This window comes from Vigna radiata, unplaced genomic scaffold (genome assembly GCF_000741045.1).
Source record: "Vigna radiata var. radiata cultivar VC1973A unplaced genomic scaffold, Vradiata_ver6 scaffold_214, whole genome shotgun sequence".
NCBI lineage: Eukaryota > Viridiplantae > Streptophyta > Magnoliopsida > Fabales > Fabaceae > Vigna > Vigna radiata.
The window spans coordinates 189,058-212,040 of NW_014541782.1; the positions used below are offsets into that span (position 1 = coordinate 189,058).

The 22,983-nt window shown below is 32.4% G+C and overlaps 1 protein-coding gene across 4 annotated transcripts; it reads right to left on the reverse strand.

Annotated features, from left to right (window-relative positions):
• Window positions 1-3,406: 3,406 nt before the first annotated feature.
• On the reverse strand, window positions 3,407-17,418 carry LOC106778140 (methionine aminopeptidase 2B). 4 transcript variants are annotated; one of them, XM_014666058.2, is made up of 13 exons: window positions 17,263-17,418; window positions 16,061-16,099; window positions 15,245-15,381; window positions 14,328-14,361; window positions 14,136-14,243; window positions 10,794-10,893; window positions 10,181-10,326; window positions 8,739-8,830; window positions 8,532-8,626; window positions 5,184-5,280; window positions 4,249-4,392; window positions 3,937-4,154; window positions 3,407-3,640 (listed from the first exon to the last, which is right to left on the reverse strand). In XM_014666058.2, the coding sequence occupies exons 3-13, from the start codon at window positions 15,369-15,371 to the stop codon at window positions 3,530-3,532; spliced, it is 1,272 nt and encodes a 423-aa protein (XP_014521544.1). In that variant the 5' UTR covers window positions 15,372-15,381; window positions 16,061-16,099; window positions 17,263-17,418; the 3' UTR covers window positions 3,407-3,529. The 4 variants fall into 4 exon arrangements, with proteins under 4 accessions (XP_014521544.1, XP_014521540.1, XP_014521541.1 ...); XM_014666054.2 differs by having other exon boundaries at window positions 14,328-14,364; window positions 17,263-17,417; XM_014666055.2 differs by lacking the exon at window positions 16,061-16,099 and having other exon boundaries at window positions 14,328-14,364.
• Window positions 17,419-22,983: the final 5,565 nt, after the last annotated feature.

Sequence of the window (22,983 nt, forward strand, 5' to 3'; positions counted from 1 at the left end):
ACGTAAATATATCTCAATTCTACAACCATTTTCATAAATCCAAAATAACTGTTATGGTATCTCATTGCACATTGCACTAGTAGAGTTTGTCATGAAAGTTACAATACTCCAATTAGAAAGTAGGACTAAGTTCGTAAATTGACAAATAAAGGAGATGGGACAACGGTCAAATTGAATATTTAGAAAAAATCACTAATAGTTTTGATTCTTAGTTTTATATTAAATATAATAGATTACTCACACTAATAATAGAATTAATAATAATACTAAAACTAATATTACGAATACTAATACTAATATTAACTTGAATCCCAATACTAATACTAACAATACTAATAATATAAAATAATAATAATAATACTAATAATTAATAATAATAATAATAATAATAATAATAATAATAATAATAAATATGCTAATAATATTACGACTAATACTAATATTAATTTTATAAAATAATGCTAATAATATTATTAATACTATTGCTAATAATAATACTTATGCTAATTATAATATTAATACTAATAATACTAACACTAGTAATAATAATAATAGGTACTAATCAAAATAATGATAATATTAATAATAATCTTACAAAAATGAGAATAATGTCAATACCAATACAAAGAATAATACTACTAATTTTAAAGAAAATTTGAATAAAATTTTGAATACAACACTCTCTCTTTCTCTCTCTCTCTCGAAGATCTAATTAGTTTTTATTTTTTTCCTGATATATAACTTCTTTAAATATTCTTATGATAAAATATAAGATTCACTTCAATAAAATAAACACAAAAAATAAAGAGATATCTCAATTAACATAGTTCCTTCTAAAAAAAAACTGTTATAACAAAATAATTATTTTTACATTATTTCTTTAAGTTTTACTCTCAACACAAATATTTACCTAATTTTAAAGCGAATCGTTAAACATGAAACAAAAGTTTTATTAAAAAACTTGAATAACAATTGAAGGTTAAATTTTCTACATGACAGAATAATTAATACTTAGGTGGTCTTATTTTATACATTGTTAAACTTATATATTATATTGTATCCCAGTCATATATATATATATATATATATATATATATATATATATATATATATATATATATTACTTCAAAACTTCATTCAATTTTTTAAGAATAAACTATCTAAATCCTAATAGGCCTTTGGTCCATGACTTTATAAGTGAATAAAATCACTATGATACAAATTTGAATACACTGATAGCTCTCTTGTGTTCAATATACTCATAGGGTGTTCTATTTATAATAAAACACTTATGGACTAAGCTCAAAGTAGAAATAACAAATAATGACAAGGATAAAATATAAAGATAATATATTTAACACCAATCACACAATTTTTTCTTAATTTTAGTTCACTCCACATATCAATAGTCAAACAAAATGTCATCTTAGCAAAATAGAAAATAATAAAATTAAACAATAAACAAATTTCAACAAATTAACCTCTCTAAAAGCATAACCTTAAATTACATAGATGAAAAAGATACTAATCTTTGTTCAAAACCACAATTGTTGAGATGATGGATCAATACGTTTAAAAAAATAGAACAACTTGTACTTGGGCAACCCATGATCGAGAGAAGGTGTGAAAGATGAAGAATAATAAACAATCTAAAGTGCTAGAATGAGAAAGATAACCAATGAACTTACAAAAGTTCAACCCAACGATGGGGAGAAGGTCAAATTGTGACCACGATGGAAGTGAGGATGTATATAGTGTGGAGAAGGTGGAAATGGAAGAAACAAGAAAGAAATGCAGTAAAATATTTGAGAAACACAATGACGAATGAATGAACGTAGTGACGAATGGAAGGATGAAGAAAAACCATAGTCTTTAGACTCTCAATGCCAACGAGATTAGGAAATTTGGGAAGGATGAAGGAATGGGGAATTGAGGTTTAGACTGTATTTTTAGAATTTGAGACAAAAAAAATGTAAGGGTAAAATTTTGGGAGGGAATAAAAGTGAAAAATGTATTATAATTTGGGTAGGTTTTAGATGTTGGTGTGCCAACATAATATGATTCCTTGGTCGATATGTCTTCTTTGGAAGATATCACTATTATTGTCAATAGTTTGTAGAGTTTGTAATAATTGGATTCAACTCATGGTAGTTCAATGATAGTACCTAATTCTTTGACATCTAATGAGGTTCGTTTTGTGGAAAAATTGAAAATAGCTTCTAAATAGGATACTTTGTTTGATGAAAGAGAATATTTTAATATTGAAGAGGATGATAAGTTAATTCAAATTACAAGTTTTGAAAGAAGGAGGTGCTAAGTATGACAGTGTAGAGTCTTACGAGTCTATTCAATACAGTAGCCTTATAGAATAGCATATTTATATGTATGTTGTTGTTTAAGTCATTTAGGATGATATTTAAATATGTTGATTGGATAGAAGTTTGAGAATTAATGTTAGTAGTTAATTTTGATTAATGTGAAATATTTCATGCTTTTAGACATTTTTTTATTATTACTGAGAATGTTCATTGAAACCTTGAGGACTACAATCTGATAGTTGAAGAATTAGAATAAAATCATAATAAGATTCGTTTTATAAAAATTGTATGTTCCACATATATCATAGTAGTGATAAAAGAAACTGAGAATAACTAAGTCAAGAATTGATTTTTTTTTATTTCAAAAATATGATTTTGATAATCCTTATAATACATTATTATCGCATTTATACTGAGTTTCTTCTTTAAAAAAGATTGTAGTAGAATAGGTGTTGGATAAGGCCATTAATGGTATATAATAATAGTTTGTATAGATGATGATGTATATAAGCAAAACTAAATTGATTACATATATTTTGTTGTATCTTAGAATTTCTTTAAATACCTTTTTTGTAATATAATTTTTGTACTGTCCAATAATTATACTTAGAATATGTTAATGGTATGTTAAGAATTCTGATTACTAATAAGTAATGTCTTCTTTAAAAGGAAACTTCTAAAAATATAAGAAGATAAGGAGATAAGAAAAAAAAAGATAAAGAAATACGTGAAATTACAGTATTTATTTTATTTAAGTGAGATATTAATATTATTTAAAGTTTGGTACGACAACGTAAAGAATTAGCATATAGACTTTTAAAAAACAGCATTAGTATAGAGGTAGAGGGTCACACCTGTTGATATATGAAGGCAATCCTTTGCCCTAAGGATCTGCAAAACTACCACATTTGCCCCTAATTTTATGGAATCTTCCATAGGCCTAGCACGTCCTTGGCGCGCAAACGTTACCATGCTATGACTTCCCATTTTAGGATTGCATTTACCATATGGTTGAAAAAAGGAATGTTATTTGATTACATTATGAAAAAACCTTATAATATGATATTAACTATTGAAGAAGATTCCAATTATTAAATAACTGCGTCCTCTGTAGAAATATATAATTATAAAACCGATGTGTTGATGGTACAGCGAAAACAGTTCAGAAATATAATGGTACAATATCACATTAAAAAAACTTCAACTTCACATTAGTAGTCATCACCCCTTGATATAACTTCTTTGCATGTTGGTCGGAGTAAGATTGTATGTTCGAATTGTGATACATAACTTCCTTTCACATCACACAGAGGAGGATACGACTGCATAAGATACAAAAAGTTACTACATCACGAAAGTAATTTCCAACTTAGAATGAGGAAAACAACAACATACAAAATCAAAAGACATGTTGCATCAAAGAACAGACACATGTTGGTGCCGAGTATATTATCAAACATGTCCAACAAGAACACTTGTAATTGACAACACTTTTGTTAGACACGGTTCAGAGTTACCAAAATCTCCCTCAGACACCTATTACTTCTCATTGAAGCCATTAAAATATGCATTAAATTTTTAAAAAGTTGCAAAAATATTTATATCTACAAAAGCATACCTGAACAATGCCAGAGTCACACAAGTTCTTTAATGCCATTAAGTATTTAGTCTCCCCCAGGCGATCTAAATACCGTCTACAAAAGGCCAAAGTAGAGAAGTTCTTGTTAATAGTTGCTAGCAGTTGTTTTGCTCTAGGCAATCTCAGTGGGATATGACCAACATCAAAATTTTTCATGTAGTGGCTGCATTCCAGGTCTTCTCGTACATATCCTTTTCCTGAGCATAATAAAACATACATAACATTTAAAGACCACTTACGTCCTGTATTGTTCGAAGAAAGTACAATAATCTAACAAAGAAACCACAATACCCGTTGATGCGAAGGTTTCAATAGCAAAAAATTCACCCTCTTCCATCTTTGTCTGCTCCCCGCCTTTCACAATGGGAACAGATTTTCCAGCATGGATTTGGTAGCGACCAATGCTATGTCCATTCAAATTCCGTATACTCTTTACTGCAATAACATTCCCATTACAATATATATATCACTTTCTATACGATAACACAATACCGGTATTATTATCCTATAGAAATATGGAGACAAGTATTATAAATTATATGATTGTGGGAAAAATCATCATTTAGTCAATTTCAAAACTTTTGACCTACTAATAAATTAAGGATCAACGGTTATGAATGAAAGTTAAAAATATTGTTTCCAACACTTTAGTTAATTGGGTGCTACGTAGCACGAATATTGACATGGACACGAATATTGTAACACAGGATATGAAGACAGGGATATATATATATATATATATATATATATATATATATATATATTAGACCATTATGAATTATTTAAATTATCAACCAACATTACTAAGACCATACCAACTATGATAGAAACTACATATCAAACACTGGACAGTCTAGCACAGCAAAGAGTCTAGGAACCTTAGGACATTTTTATTGAGCCATTCTTCACAAATAATAATGAAATGTTAATAGATTATGCTTCAATTTCTACAATGCGATGAGAAAGATATGATCCAAATAAAAAGACAATAAAATTTATATTACCAAGACCATCTACCAAATATGATAGAAACTACATATCAAACACTGGACAATCTAGCACAGCAAAGAGTCTAGGAACCTTAAGACAATTTTATTGAGCCATTCTTCACTAATAATAATGAAATGTTAATATATAATGCTTCCATTTCTACAATGCGATGAGAAAGATATGATCCAAATAACAAGACAATAAAATAAGCTCAAACATCATTACAAGCATCATACCTTGATACACCTTTCCGTTAATCTCAACCTCATAAGATTCCATGACCTCTTGTATAGCGGCACCAATGTCACAAAGGCGCACATCGATTCCAGCTTCCTAGATGGCAACCATAGCATTCAAAGCAACCAGTAAACCACATGATACACAGAGAGCAAACAATAAAATGAATGATAGAGGGGGTAAGGAAGAGAAGTTATTTTTCAGGTTAAGCTTATGAAGCTTTTCCATTAAAGAGTTCTATAGATAGAGAAACCGTGGAAATGACATTTGAGTATTCCTACTTTGATATTCTTTCTTATCGGATTTAAGCTTGTGAAACAGGCTTCAAACCAACTTAATGTTACAATAAACTAACTTTCTATCAAAATAATAATTGGTATATAAAGGAACGTTGTAGATTATAATGGACAACAACTTGTAATAGACACTCTTACTTAAAGTAGATTATCAAAGCCAGATGTAAATCTGCCATATATAGCCAGGTTGGCATGTGACAAATGGAAGAATCTATCTATCTATCCATCTCTTTGTGTGTGTGTGTGTGTGTATAAATTGATATGGGTACGCCATATGAGAAGAAAAAAGTCTTTTGATTAAATTGATTCAATGTAAATCAGTACAGGAAAATATAGAGAGAAAACTCTACCCCTGGCATAATGATTACAATGATTTCGTGTATCTTACAATACAAGAGAACGTATATCAATAAACTATTAGCAATGCTTACAATCCAGTTCAAGATTATAGGACCAAACACTAAGGTAGTTAAAATTGAGATTATGGTTAGGATCGTGAATGGTTCACAAAATCATAAATCATGAGATTGTAACACGGATCAAGAAATTCACTTTCTACAAACAAAATCAATCACTTGATCAATATTCTGTAAGAATGAGGATAACAGATGTAAACAGGTCACTTCTAAATTTCTTAATTGTATATTTAATTGGATTTGGGTGAAAGACATAGCTAGTGCACATTACGTGAAGCACGTTACATGTGTCTTTATTGGGTTTTATTTTAATTAAAACCCATTCACCCAAGGTGAACCCGTGCAGCATTAAAAACCTAGAACAAGGTGAATTTTAATTTCCTTAATTTCTAATTCGGTTTGGGTTTTATTTTAATTGAAACATCATCGATCCAATAAAGTGAATAGGTGATGCAGCAGAAAACACACATAATAGGGTTAATTTTTAATTGCATTAATTATTAATTGGTTTTAGGTTTTATTTTAACTGAAACCCATTCACCAAAGATTTGAACCTGTGCAGCAGAAAATACAAAAAAATGTTGATCCATACTATGCCATGATTTTGCTTGAAAATCCACACAATTCAACTACTTGACGATCATGTGTAAGATTTGAATTGAAAATACTCCAAGCTCATAGGATTGAACGTTTTAGGATGTAGATATATATTTTAACTATACTGCCAAACAAATAAAGGTAGACCGATACTTTATTAAAGAAATATTAGATAGTGGCCTAATCACAATTTCTTATGTCCCTTCTAAGCTTCAGCGAGTAGATCTCTCTACCAAAGGTCTCCCACTAAATGATATCATGAAATGATAAATATCTATTCACTTGCTTAAGGGGGAGTGTTGATTACAAGTGTGTTGTTGGAAGATTCTAGAGGTCTCTTTGTAATCATTAATATAGGATTAGAGTTCTATATATAGAGTGATATCCTGTCTCATTGAATCCATTCAATAAAATTGCTTCTCTTTAGTTAATCTTTTTTAAGTATGTTGAAGTATAATGTCTTATTCAAGGTGATTATGGTGTCCTTGACCAAGAAACCACAATTCCACAGCTGAGGACCATGATAAATAATTTTTCCAATCCAGCTTTGCAGATGTAATGATAGGGGGGGTAGATAAAGAGGAATTGTTGCCAGTAGAAGAAGCCATTTTAAACTTAGAGAAGAAATGGGACTTAGGGTTTCCAAAAGTGAGGGAGAAAACCCTAGGTATGAGCCCAAGGCAATGAAATGGAGAAACAGGAACCAAAACAAACTCAAGAAGCTCCGGCAAGACGATCTGCAATGACGCGGTGAAACTCCGATGCCGGGAAGGCGGCACGTGCAGAACACGCACCGAAGACTGGCCGGAAAGACGCGGCACGTGATGGCTGGTGTGGAGGCTTCAGAGGACGGGACCACCAGGGTTGGGTTGCACTTCTCAAGGCGCACCTAACCCTTTTCTTCGCCGGAAAAAGCAACGTTCGGCGGCTACAGCGACGGCGACGGTGGCGGACAGCGGATCGAACAGCAGAAATGACAGTGAGACAATCCCGTCGACGATAGACGAAGAAGACAAAGAGTTTGGCTCTTGATACCAACTTAATGTTGAGAGAAAATGAAAAGGCTTTATATTTTGATTAAGTAAAACTGATACACTTTACTACAGTATATATAGAGACAGTAGTTCTGAAAGATAAAAAAGGTGGGAAGCCACTCCTAACAAACCCTAACATAAGTATTAATAATAAAATAAAGACATTATACTTCAACAAGTATGAATATAAAACGTTGGTTCTAAGGAAATAAAATGAAATATTGAACTTTATGATCACAAGATGAAGAAGGCATTTAGTTTACTAGATAACAAATAGTTAAAACCACATCATCCCTGGCAGACGTAACAGGTTTAGGCTCATCTCTATGTATTGTCCTATTTATAAATGCATAACCCTATGTGTTCAATACACATTAGGGATTCAGCCTATGCCTCTCTCTCTTCTATTTTAACAATCCCGATGATGAACAAGAAGACTTGCAAGCAGTATGAATGCTAGAGCAATTTCTATCAAATGTCTATTTTTCACTATGATACTCCATTCTTAGACATCAATCTTCATCACTAGTTTGCTATGTTCTCTAGGATCTCCCAATAAACCCAAGGTTGGTATTAAATACCTTGGTATTAAAGTTTCTCACCAAGTCTTAGAGCTACAAGAGAGTGGTTCATGTGGTTAAATTGACATAACTGTCTTGACAAGGGACTAGCCAAGTAGTTGAAACACAACAAGCTCACATGGGCACAAAGGCTACGAAATGTTTGCCAAATACCAATTGCAAGACACGGAACATGAATTTCACTTGAAATATAAGATTCAAGTCAAATTTATTTACAAGGGCCGTGAGACAAGTTTGAGTCACACGAATATGACAAGTTAATAATTTAATTATTTCTTTAAACAAATGGAGTACATTTATCAACATGATATTACAGTCTTTGTTATGAGCAATTCGACATTATTAATTGACCATGTTAGATATAGATCTACACAACATAATACTGCTCGTTTAACAGGGTTAAGCATCTTTTCCAGAATGTACCTTAATACCCGTATTAGTTGCTTCCCGAGAGGCTTCAAGCAATGGATCATACATAGGGTTGAATGCCACAGTAAAAGCACAATCAACTATATATCCTATAGAAAGAATCCATAACAAGGGTTCAACAGGAGTAAAATTAAAAAATACACTAGTTACTACTATTATCATAGCTATAGAAGAATTGATAAAAAATTTCCCATGCATTACCATCAACATGGGTGCCAAAATCCAGTTTCATCACATCATCATACTGAAGTATAGTCTTGTCTCCCGAATTTGGGGTCCAGTGAGCAGCAACCCTACAGGAGTAAGAGTTACATTTAAGAAAATAATATGATGAAAAAAACACAAACTGTGAAACTGTGAACATCGTATTGGAACAACAGTTTTTCAACTATCTTTGGCACTTAATTGTAAGTCAGTTACACAACTAACTATATTTAGTTAATAGAAATCGCTATAACAAATATACTTATCCAACACATACTTCAGTGTCATGGTTGTTATTGTCAAATAGCAGATCGGCCTACCTGAAAAGTGGATAGCAGGATAGTGCAATAACTGCTATTCTAATACTTTTTATGTAAATTAAAAAATTAATATATAAGTATATATAAGTTGGAAAAAGAAGAGAAAAGACAAATTTCATACACTAATCATGATTAATAGTAAAAACTATAGTACTTGGAAAAATATATAGTATAAAGTCAACAAAAAGCAAATATAAAACCTAATTAATAATAAACATATAGTACGCCAATTCTTAATAATACTAACCAGTAACTAAATTAAAAAATCACAAAATCAATTAAAAATAAGAATTAAAGGCTGCAGAATACAACTGATCCAAAAATTCAGAAACTAAATAAGAAACTAAAAGCCACAACTGAGAGGAAAGCAACTAGAACACAATTTAATAAAAAGATTGAATAAGAAAACATATATTAATTTAAAAAACATCAGAAACCAAACACGAAATTAAAACACCAGAAAGAAAAATAAGTAGTTGTACTAAATGTATCACGCTAGGCTAGGCCATCCTCATAGTTACGTCTATAAGCGTGTTTTACACCAATTTAATTTTCTGTTTTCTAATAAAATGTATCAAATTTTTGTTGTACTAGATGTATGAGAAAGTCACACACTTTATCAGAATATATTTACTCTTCACCTTTACAAAGCTTAATAGGACCCTTCATATTATCTTTACTAACAATTATCACCTTCGTTAACATTGACTAGTTTTAAACAAAATTTGACCATGGTTGAACTTCAATTTAACATTAAACTCAAAAAGTTACAAACTGACAATGGAGGATTATTGAACCCAAACAAAGACATATTGTTGAACTTGGCCCCACCCTACACAGTCATGATTATTAATCAACATTTCTAATTGGTTTTTCCACCTTTCTTCACATTCCAGAACATCCAAGGCACGATTTTGCCATCTTTTTTATTTGTAAGTGCCATTACTACGTTTTCTCAAGAACATTCATTTCGAATTAATTTTTCTTTAACAATCATTCATCCAGATTGACATTCCTACATCAATAAGGCTCTTCGTGGCACTTCACTCGATATTTAGTACAAAAAGGGAGAAACCACAGCTACAGAGGAAAGTAGACAACAAAAGCATAAAGAGTTACCAGTTTAAAGAGCATCCTGTGGGGAATGCAATGCCAGCTTGAAGGCCATCCTCTGATATTAGCTTACGAACAGTGTTCTCCAATGTTTCACATATGTCGGTCATTAACATTCCAGGCTTTAAAATGCCTTTCATATATTTGCGAACCTACTTATAGATATAAAGAGTATACTGAGTTACAGATACAAATAATACCATCATTAATGAGAAAATAAATATAGAAAACCAGATGAAACAACAGGGTATAAAAACAAAAGGAAACCAAGACTTAATTCCCCTCATTAAAATATAAAGGAGTACAAGGAATGAGGGAGCATGATTGAACATTTGAATACTATTAATAGTATATTTTTTGGACATACATTCTAATCACTTGGTAAGCTAGGTGATCTGCATTAAACCTACCTAATTTTCTCTAAAAGTTTTCCACAATTCTTGGAGAACTTAAAATAAGGATCAGACCCACTTTAATTTTTCCCTTCACTTCCAATCTTCATTTCCTTCTCTATACCATATTCAAACAATAAAAAGTGACAATCTTGACAAATTTTCTTTTCCAAAACTAGCCATCAAAATAAAGAGTTAAAATCTGGAAAGTAAACCAAAATTACAACCTGACGATGAACTTCTGCTGCTCGACGAACTGAATTATATATTGGTTTCTGCAGGCGCTCCAGTTCTCTCTTCTCCTCTGATGTAGTTCTCCATAGGTTACTGGCAAAAAGATTCTAAAATTAGAAAGAAAATTTACATAGAATATTTAAAAAAGGATGAGTCAAACTGCTGTTAATGACAGTGTGGTTCACTCACATGTCACTTGTGTAGACAATTAACTAAACTTCCAAAAGTAGACTTCTTTCAGTCATTTGGTTTATTTCATATTTGAGGGGGGTCCCGATAGCTTTGGTAAGGATTTATGGTTGAGCAAATAAAAATTATTGTTTTTAGCTGTTTTTTCAAATCCTAGTAAAACACCATATTTAGGACCGTAATCTCGTAGTGTGAAATCCTATTCGCAGTCAAAGAGTCAGGTGAAATGTAGTTTGGAAAAGATAATATATAAAATCAGTACGGCAGTATGGCAGGTCACTGCGGCTACTGTATTAAATACAATATCTGCATACTTTCAAAGAATGAAAACTTGTAAACACAACCATAATTAGGGTTAGAGATGTTTTTGGCTCGTTCTATAATAAAAAATTTTGGTTCCCTTTTGTTTTTATTTAAAAGTCAAATCTTTTTTTGTTTGTTACTTAAAATTGACTTCTTAGGTCTGGACTTTTTACATGTCAAATGGACTGCTAGCAGAAATTTCTTCGGCCAAAAACTTCTCTTGAATAAAATGACACAAGATCTCTCTATGTTTCGTTCTCTTATGGAGTACTAGGTTAGAAGCTATGTGCGGAGCTGGCTGGTTATCACAATATAACTTCATCAGTTGAATATCACAAAATCTAAACTATTGAAAAAGTCGTTTAATCCATATCAATTTAAGCGTGACTGTGGCCAAAACTCTAAACTTCCTTTCTCACTACAAAAGTAACAGCCATATTCAACCATTTTCTTCAGATTTGGATTAATAGGATTGTCAATGACCAGTGGTCAGTCATGCTTGGTTTGAAAGCGAATAAATAAATGCTATTTAAACAGGAAAATTATGGTAGCATCATTCCTTCTAATGACTACATCATCAACATAAACAAACCACTAGATTGTGAAATTAGAAAACCAAGTGAGCAAGTGATCTACTTCACTATGTTTCCTCCCATAATTCAACACAATACAATTTTCCAAACCAAGTTGTTGGAGATTTTTTAAACCTAGAGAGATTAACAAAGTTTGCAAATGAGAATAGACTCTGCCTAAGCAACAAATTCAAGAGGTTGTTTCATGTAGATTTCTCACCAAAATCACCAAGAAGAAAGACATATATCTAGGTATCCCCACAATCAACCTTGCCATTTTGCCCAACTTTGATATAAAGGTCCATTTGAACAAAAAAACAAAATGAGGAACTTTAGATTCAAGTGAGGAGTAAGGTATTCTATTAATAAGAATCTATTAATAAGAAAACATGCAGTGATAATAGCATTTAATGAGTGTGTAGGGAGGACAATTAGGAATAAATTGCATTTAATGATAATATGAAGGTAGGTATATGAAACAAAGGATGAAAGATGGAAGTTGCTTTTAGTGACTAATTTGCATTCAACATTGAAGGACTAAATTGAAAAAACATACACTTCCAAGGATAGGAAAGATCATTCAGCTCCATTTTTAACTTCCATAGATTTAGATGACCCAAGCAATCATGAAGCAGCTACGTGGGCAATGATGCAAAACAAGACAGACATTTGTTTCAATGATAGAGTCCTAGACATTCATGTCTTATGCCAATCAATCAACTCATAACAAGTTCCTCTATAATAAAATAATTCTCATCGGATGACATTGAACAATGCAATGGTTTGGTTAGTTGACTAAGGAAGATTAAATTGAAAGGACAAATAGGGGCAAAATGAACAAACTTCAACTTTAAGGAAGGAGAAAGACAAATTGAACCAATTCACCTGAAAACAACTTTAGAGCCATTTGCAAAGGCAATCAAATGAGGAAATTTTGGAGAAAATAACAAGGTGAATAAGGAAAAATAATAGAGAAGTAATCAAAAGCACCAAAATCAATTATATGTGGACCTTGACAATCAATAGATTGAGAAAAGTGGGTCGTTCCAAAGATGGTTGAGCTTTGCAATTGGATTTCAGTCAAATGTACACCTCTTCAAAAAGCTTGTGCTCGATTTTGCTTACTTGGATACATTGGCTAACCATGCAAGGAATAACACATTTCTTGAGTGTGTCTCATCACCTTACAATAAGAACACTGAGTTCAACCACTTCTCTCACCACATCCACCTCGACTTCCATGTCCTCCCCTTCCATGACTTGACACCGTGGAAGAGATATCAACTTGAGTGTGTCCCATCACCTTACAATAAGAACAATGAGTTCAACCACTTCTCTTACCACGTCCACCTCGACTTCCATGTCCTCCTCTTCCATGACTTAACACCATGAAAGAGAAATCAACAGATTCAACCAAATTTTCATTCCTTTTAAGAGTAGCAACACAAAGTTGAGTAATTAAGGAACATGTATCTTCTTTATTCCTTCCAATGAGTCGGTATCAAGGAACATCTTCAACTCTTCCACAGCCATGTTGGCTTGGGCAACAAAGGATATCATGTCAAGGTCAATTGTTTTAGAGATGCCAACTTACTGGAAAAAAATACTATTGGCGTTCTTCCAAAAGGAACAAGTCTTAAAAGTTGTGAGTTCCAGAAATATTAGGTTCCACAGAATGCCACATCACAACACAGTTGCAAATCAAGTTTCAACCACTAAGCTGTCTTCAAATGATATTTCAGCTTCTGCAACCAACTTAACAGCTGTCATAACTGAGATGTAGCTCTAAGCTACCAACAGATCTATATTACTAACACTAACTCTATGATACCAAGTACACCACTGGTTCAGCCTAGCTTTAGAAAGATAGAGCGGCACAAGATGCTATTGACTCTTGCTACTAAAATAAACATATCCAACAAAAGTTCTGCTCAAGCTGCTATAGTGTTGTGCATTCCTGTTTTGTTATTTTTAAGACTTTGGTAGTCAACAAAATAAGCATCTACATACCATGTTAAAATGTTGTTTTGTCAATTTTTATGTTGCAAAGCTTAGATACTCTCTGTTTCAAATGTGGTTGATTAACAACAAAAGAAAAACTTTAGCCAGACAATATGCTTCCTCTGTTTTTTTTTTCCTTTTAAAAGTATCAACACGTCAAACAAAAAAGGAAAAAACAATGGTAACAGAGTTCATTTTACTCATAAATTCAAATAAAATTTGCAAGCAAAAATGTCAGATATTGCTGAAATTTATTCATCATCAACTTACTCATCTTTGTATTGCTGAATTTCACCTTCAGGGAAATCTCCAGATGGAAATAGGTCAATAACAGAAATTGATGGCGGATCAGTTTGTTCTAACAGTTCTTTCTTTTTCCTGATCACCCAAAAAAAATCAGAAATTCAGAAAAATTTCACCATCAAGAGAACAAAGCATTAATGGCAGAATTCAAGTCCTCACTTGCTTCTAGCTTTCTTCTTTTTCTTCTTTGAAACTTCTGTCAGAAGAGAAAATGATTCAACCCCATAAAATATATCAGATACAATATAATCCAAAAGTAAAGCATCACCAAGCAGGTTTATGTTCCTCAAGAGTGAAATGATTAAGTTGGATGATATGGAATTTATGTTTTCATGTGTTGTTGATTATGAAATCATGATCTGTCAAGGTGTTAACATATTGTTTCTGTTGTAACAATATGTGTGACAGTATCAAATCCAATCAAGTTAATTCGCTTGAAAACTCATTTGTGGAAATCATGTACGCTCATGAGTTTAAAGACAAGTGTATACAAGAATGGTATTTACATAGCTTTAATAGTATATTTAGTTTACATTTCATTTAGGTATTTTTTTTTCAAATTCTTTCAATCAAATTGAGTATATGCTGTTTGAATAAAAAAAAAAGAAAAAACAAGTTAGTTTACACATGTTTGTGAGCTTTCTTGAGGCTTATTGATTTTTTTATGACACAATATTTTAGTTGGAAAAGGGAAAATAAGTTACGGTAGCATTCAAATAACTGTGTTTTACATTTTCTTTGTGTTGTACAAGTGTACATCACAATAACAATGCGACCATTCAATAACAGAGCTTCGAATTGTAAGTTGACAAAAATGGTATATTTTATAAAAAGAATTACAACCGATTAGAATATATGTGAAATAAATCCTGCTGTAGGAGACAAATGTATTCACCTCTTACATGCAAAAGAATTTTTTTATTTTTGAACTTTAAAAAAGATTTGGCATAAATAAACTGACTTACTCAGAAAATAAATGAAATATGGACTCATATCTTACAACACTAAGACTATAAACATGTAATGTGGCAATTAAATAATTTAAATTAGGTGAATTCATTTTGCATAATTACTACCTTTACTGTCATCTCCTTCTTTTGGAGACAACGGAGAAAGGTCACCAACTCTTTCTACAAGACTTTGAACCTCTGAGGCTCCATTTTCTTCTAGCAAGTTGTTCAATTGAGAATTTCCCTCCGCCATGAAAGAAAACCTGCGGTGTCCAATAAAATTAAAATGGTCAATTCTACAAAACAACCCAAACTTCAATAAGAGAAAGAATGGTCCATCCTGTCAAGTAAGTTCAATGTCAAAATCTAGTTTAGGATATATCAAAAGTCAACAATTCATAATTCCAAGGTACAACAAAGAGATATAAGTTATATGGAAGGAAATGACTATATTGAATACAAGAAACCATTGTAAAATTTATTGAACTCTACCAAAGGGAAGCCACAGATGAAATTCCGCTAACGAAATGTCCCATGCTAGTGATATATTTAAATTAGAATAAATAAATTTAACCAACCATGTATAGTAAATCAAATGAAACAGCATATGATCAAATAAACCCTCAAGTTTATGGCTTTCATTGAACCTAAACGTTGAAAAAAAGGAACAAATACATCAGAGGAAATTCCAAATTTCTCCAGAAATAACCATAACTATGATCAACGAATTACACATAGAAATTGAAGCATGTAAAACTAAGTGCATGCTAACTACCTCCAGCAACACCCAGAAGTATGACCACTACGACTACCACCAACGAATTATAAAAGAGAGTGGAACATGTAAAATGTAAAATTAAGCACGCAAACATCCCAAGCAAAAGTAGATTCAAAAATTGCAGCACAATTGATCAATGCTCGATTTCATGGGACAAATATTACCTAAGCTGGTCAACTCCGGCACAGAAGCTTTGCTGCTTCCTGACAAGTAACGAGAACAACGGGGAAGAGAGATTAAGCCAATAACAAACACAAAGCAGACGCAGAAGTGAATCCCTACATTAGGTGAGTTTACTTCAGTTTCTCACACCAAACGACTATGGTGGCTGCCGTTTTGTGGTTTAAAAATTTTCTCCTACATTAGGGGTTTTAATTTCAGATTATAATTAGAAATTAATAATTGTTTTTAATTATTTAATAATTATACAACATGCTTTTCAATTTTGTATTTGAAAATTGAAATTAGAGATCAATTTAAAGATTGTTGGGAATGGATCAAATTCAATTAAGAGAGATTCAAGTACATTCTCATCTATTCTATTTAATTATTCTATTGCAATATTTGAATTTACAATTCTTTTTCACGGGAGGTAAACTCTTATTTGTTTACAAAACTTTCATTCTCCTTCATAAACCTTTTAATCTCATGAGTGGAAAGTATCTTTGGGGCATCAACCTTTTAATCTTATGAGTGGAAAGTGGGTTTCTTGAGGGAAAATATAACATAACTTGCAGGGTTCTCCTCTCTAGTGGCATGCTCAATTATTATGCACAAAAAAAGTGTCAATTCTTGGCTTTTCAATTTTCATTTCCTTGACATAGGTATTTTCTAACAGAAAAAAAAAGACCATAACTTTCCTATATTCATTTTCTTGGTCAGCATAACCTTCGTCAATCATTCAGAACTTCAAAAATAAAATAAAAAATCCATTTAAAACACTTAAGGAATATTATGACTCAAAATACAAGACAGAAATTGATATGCCTTAGAATTAAGGTTATCGAAGGTGTAAACTGAAACTGCTCCTAAAAGATGAAATCCCTCAAAACGCAACCCTTTTTCAAACTTTTCACTAGGACAAGAAAAATTCAAAACCCTAAATGCATATTGAAAGGATCCGCTGTCAAATGCGTACGGGCAATCACGAAAAATGACACGAAAAAGCCAAAAATTATGATGATAAAGAAGAAATACAGTTAAAGGGGAATACACTTCATAGGTCTTTCAACCGAGATGCAGTTAAAAGGCACGTTACAGTCCAATACACTTCACCTAATACATACTATTCAAGAAGTTCCTGATTCTTTTGCAATGTTCATAAAAGATTTCTACATTCAATCCTTAAGTGAAAATAGCTAATTACCCGGGTGGTGATCTCCGTGAGTGAGGTGGTGAAGAGCTGACTGCGAGTGTGCAAGTTCTGCACGGAAGGTGCCCTGCGAGAAAAAAGATCGAGGGAACAGAGTGGGTATTTGAGGGAGAGATAAAACCCTATACAGAATCAACCAGAAGTCAAAAGTTTCATAACATACACAATGTTTGGGAGAAAATTGCCAAACTGGACTCTTACGTTTAAAAATGGGCCTCAAACATTTAAGTTAGCATTTCCGGTCCGCCCTCAGAAAAATCAATTTACACCTCTTTCATTTAGACTTTGCACCCTACTTATACAAAATTTGTTGTATACTTCAAACATATTGTTTTTAGAGTATTTATTATTAAATTTATAAAAGAATAGGTTAAAAGCTCTTTTTTGTCCCAGTTTTGGTTGGGAAAATTCGAAATGGTCCTTGAGTTTATTTTGTGTTCAATTTCGTCCCAAAGAACGAATTTAGTGTTCAATTAAGTCCTTCTCAGTAACTCCGTTAAAATTCTTAACGGCAACGTGTCCAGATGTGTAACTGCTGAGTGAGGTGTCAATTTTTTGGTGACTGGAATCCTTTTCAGTTGGAATTAGGATTTTTTAAAAAATTTAGAAGGGCAAAGTGGGAAAAGAGAAAGACTTTCTTCTTCCTCTGAAACCTTAATTCCTCTACCACGTCTCTATCTTATTATTGCCTTTATCACAGCATGGTGCTTTTAATAGATAAGACATGTGGCTTGAACAAAGATTTGATATGGAACATTTATAGGACTTCGCAGGAGAAAAGGATGTAATTTTTTGTGGTGTGTTCGATGGTCATGGTCCTCTAGGCCACAAGGTTTCACAATTTATTCGTGACAATCTGCCGTCAAAACTGTATGCAGCAATCGAAGTTTCACAACAGAAAACAATAAAGTTTTATGATGCCAATGATGCAGAAACTGGTAGTTTTGATGATGGCTTCGATGACAGTAACCAGATGTCCCTTGCATCGTGGGAGGGATGCTTTCTGAAATCCTTTGATGAGATGGATGAGCACCTTGCTCGGGAAATTAACACTGACAGCTATTGCAGTGGTTGCACCGCTATTGCAGTGGTTGCACAAATGCAGGAGGAAACTTAGTCAATGGTGAATAGAAAAGAGAAGAGGAGGACATCGACAATAATGGATCTAATAGGGATAAGGAAGAACAACTCTGTCCAAAATTAGGGTTTAGATTTGGGGAAAAGGGCACACGAAGTGGAATTGGAAAATGCTGGAGGCTGCCATGGTGGTTCCCGTTTATGCTTTTGGGTTTGTTTTCTGCAGGTGCGAGATGCGACGGTGATGGAGGTGTGATGGTGATGGAGATGCAATGGTGATGGAGGTGCGAGGGTGATGGAGGTGCAATGATGATGGAGGTGCGATGGTTGCTGACGGCGTGCGAGGAAGAAGATGATAAACGGTGGTCGGTGGTCGGCGGTTGGGGTTTGGGTAATGGTAAAGGAATTAGGGTTTCAGACGAAGAAGAAAGTCTTTCTTTTTTTTCCCACTTTGCCATTCTAAATTTTTTAAAAAATCCTAATTCCAACTGAAAAGGATTCCCAATCAGCAAAAAACTGACACCTCACTCAACAGTTGCACATCTGGACACGTTGCCGTTAAGAATTTTAACGGAGTTACTGAAAATGACTAAATTGAACACTAAATTCGTTCTTTGGGACGAAATTGAACACAAAATAAACTCAGGGACCATTTCGAATTTTCTCAACCAAAACTGGGACCAAAAAGAGCTTTTAACCTAAAAGAATATAATTATAATTTTTTAATTTTTAAATTGAGATTTTATATTCCAATTTATTTTCATCATTTTATATCATTTTTAATTTTGATTCAATTCTTAAAATTTTGTTGTAAAATCTCACGGTCATATTTACTTATTTTATTTAATTTATGTTTAGTTAGAAATGTCCATATAGATTTTAATCAATGAGCCAACATAATTCACCACATTTAGAAGTAGATTATGTAACATTCCATTTTAATAGTAAAATACTATTAAAATGAATATTACATATATGATAAATTAATTACTATAAGAAAACAAACTTATGAAAGACAATATTTACTTATGTAGATTCGTTCGACTTCTCTACTGAATCCCTCAATCACCTATTGCTGGAGTAACTGAAATAAATGTCTCCCTGAGCTCACACCAATAAGGTAATCATTGCAAAAGAGAAACATACAAAGATAGACAAACACAAAAGCAAGGGTGAGCTAGGTATACAAAAATCATGTTATAGCAATCACACACAGCATGCAAGTTTAATTCAAATGTACAGGATCACACAAGAATTATTACACTTTAAACTGACTCATCCAAACTAGAATGATTGTTGAGCTATGGCGGGTCATGCATTCGTGGTGGCCTCTACTATTTTGCAAAGTCATTGTCAATGGGTTTCACCCTACCACACTCACGAGATTAGTCTATACCGCGCCTTGAAGCATATTGGAAGCCTCCAAGACTAAGACCTCCTACTACTCCTCACCACATAGATCAATCATCTCTAAGTGAGAAGAAAGGCTATTGGAGCGTCAGGACGACCACCAAGACTGAGCTTTAATGCAAATCATTCTAACACATTAAGGCACCACCATGTAACCTCCCTTGAGGATCATGGAATTACGTCCATCAACCATACAGGGCACCACCATGTAACCTCCCTTGAGGATCATGGAATTTCGTCCATGAACCACACTTTGTTACATTCAATCACCAATCATATCTCATACATTCACATGCTTTCAATTAAATAACATTACCACCATCATATTATGCATTTCAATCATTACACCCCCTTAACTCAACCAAAACAAGAGCAAAAGATGAAATCTAGACTCAGGGAATTCGCACAACATACCCCTTTCCGCAAGGCGAGACAAGGTTGTTTTGCACAGCGCACACTAAATTTGCTAGGCTAGACAAGAGCTTTTCGCATAGCGCACAGGGATTCGCTATGCGAATTAGCTCGTAGAGTTACCAAACCTCAGGTCTCTCGCATAGTGCACACAGGTCACTTTGCGAGAGCCCAGACAGAGACCAAACCCATAAAAACCTCTCGCTATGCGCCCAATTCGCGTTGCGAATTAACAAACTCAGAAACCCAACTTCTCACAGTTGCATAGCGACATGATTCGCTATGCGAATCACATGACAAAGAGGAGCGCCCTTCAGTCATTCGCATAGCGCACCTGCTCGCATAGTGAATGACTTAAACAGTGGGCACCCTCTACAGGGGCTTGCTATGCGAAACCATTCGCATAATGAGAGTGCATAATTTGTAGAACGCAAGTTCTACAGAATTATGCACTCACACCCCTTTTTACCATTTTTAGACCTTTTTGCCAACTTCTAAACCCTCCAATTCTCGTCTTATGCCTAATTAAACATGTTTAGATGATTTTTAACCTTCCTACAATGAATCTAAAGCAATCTAGACTCAATTTCTACTCTAAAACACCAAGATCAACTACTTAGAGACCCAAATTCAATTATACCACTTTTAACATGTTTTTGGCCAGTTTAAAGTTTCTAATGAGTTACATTTAACCTATCTAAGCTACCCAAACAACCCAATTGCACTCAAGACCACAATGCCCAAAATCACTACTTCACTTCCCCTCGTTTGCCCTAAAATACTATAATTTCACTTAACTTTCCCTTCAATTCAACTATAACAGATTTGTTACTCCAAGTACTCCCAACATACCCGAATTAGAACAACAAAACTCATCCAACGCAGTTATAACATCACAACACAACTTCGTAGAATTCAGTTTCAGCAAAAACCACACCATATACATATCAGACCTAAAATACTATTCTAAAGCAGCACACAAAGTCAGATTTCAACATACATTCATATCATACCACAAAATAAAGAAGTATTCTAGCTCCCCTAACCTTAGGGTCGAACAACACAACTCACAGGATGCCCTAACAGTACCTCACGCTAGAAAGAGACCTAACAGGGCCCTACAACCACTAGATTGGCGATGTAAACAACTTTTAGAGTTCAAGATTTGCAGAGAATGGAGAAAGGAAAATGAAAGGCACATGCAACCAGAAGAGGTTGCATGCCCAAGTTCAAGAACAATGGACAAACTGGACAAAAAGACTTACCCGTCTAGGACCCAAAACTAATCGGTTGGTTTTGAAGGTCTCTACGCCTTGGTCGCCTGGGCACCACCTAATCGAGAATCTAATGGTTCAATGAGTGTTAATGTTAAAAAGAAGGCAGAACAAAGCTTGAAGAATGTAGTTCTAGAGAGATGATGTGTTGAAGCTAATGAACCAGGATATATTTTAAAAAAAACCATTTATGCTGAAAAACAAATATCTGGTCTCATTAGGATAACACACGTGTCCATTCTTTTAACCCATTTCCCAAGTTCTCACATATTAAATTGAAACTGTTTCAATGACACGCGATTTAAAATATTTACCTTTAATCTATCAACAACATAATTTACTATTTTTTTTACCACTTTTATAAGTTTTTTTTTTGTTATTATTAAGTACTCTTAATTGTATAAACTCACAACTTACCTGTTTTAAATGTTAGAATGATGTTTAACCATATTTAAGTGTTTAATTTATTTATTTATTAATTTATATATATATATATATTATGCTTTATCATTAATTATTGTTTTTATAATAAATATTTGAAGAATTAAATGAACATTTTAATTTTATTATTATAAAAAATAAATCAAGTTAATGTATTTTTATTATAATATAATAAATATTATAAAATAAATTATAAAAATAAAATATTCATAAGTAAATTAACTTATTAATCTATCAATTTATTTATGGTGAGTCAAACTAAATTACAAAAAAATATTAGCTTAAAAAAATAAGTTAGGTGAAATTAATTCATTTTTAACTCTTGATAAGTCAACTTGTATAAATTAAGTTGGCTCACTTTGACCGTTCCTACCCGTTATATATTAACATGTCAATTTATTTCATTTCATTTATTTTCAGATTCTTCTTATTAATTTGTACTTTTATTATTATATTCAATTTTAATATTATAATCCATATAAAATTATTTATTTAAAACCTGTCTTTTTATTCTTATTTTATGTTTATATTATATTAAAAACATTATTATTTTATAATTCAATATATATATATATATATAAAATAAAAGTAAATATGATTTTGTTGAATAAAAAAAGTTACTTATATATTATATCGTTACCTATATTAGTTTTTATTTTATCATTTTATATTCAAACAAAATGAAAGGGAAACAATAATACATACACTTGCAGAAAATATATAATCTTATTAAGTTAGCAGTGATTAGAAGGTAGAATTTGCCATTGTAAATCCCGACATAAAGAATCTTTTTATATGTATTGAACAAATGTAATCTTGCTTTCTAGACTACGATCCGTACTGATTCCCACCAGCATCAAAGTATATATTGTTTTCTTTCTGTTTTAACTTACACTAGTACAAAGGAAGGAGAACAGCCAAATTACATGACTTTTTCCACGAGAAAAAAATAGAAAAAATATATTTTGACACATTTTTTGTTTTTCCTTATTTAAAAAAATTATAAAAAATTATTCTTTTAAAATTATTTTATTCTTATTCGGTGTGTTTCGTCATGTTATCTTCACTCAAAAAATAGTAAACATGATCTTCCCAACCATCT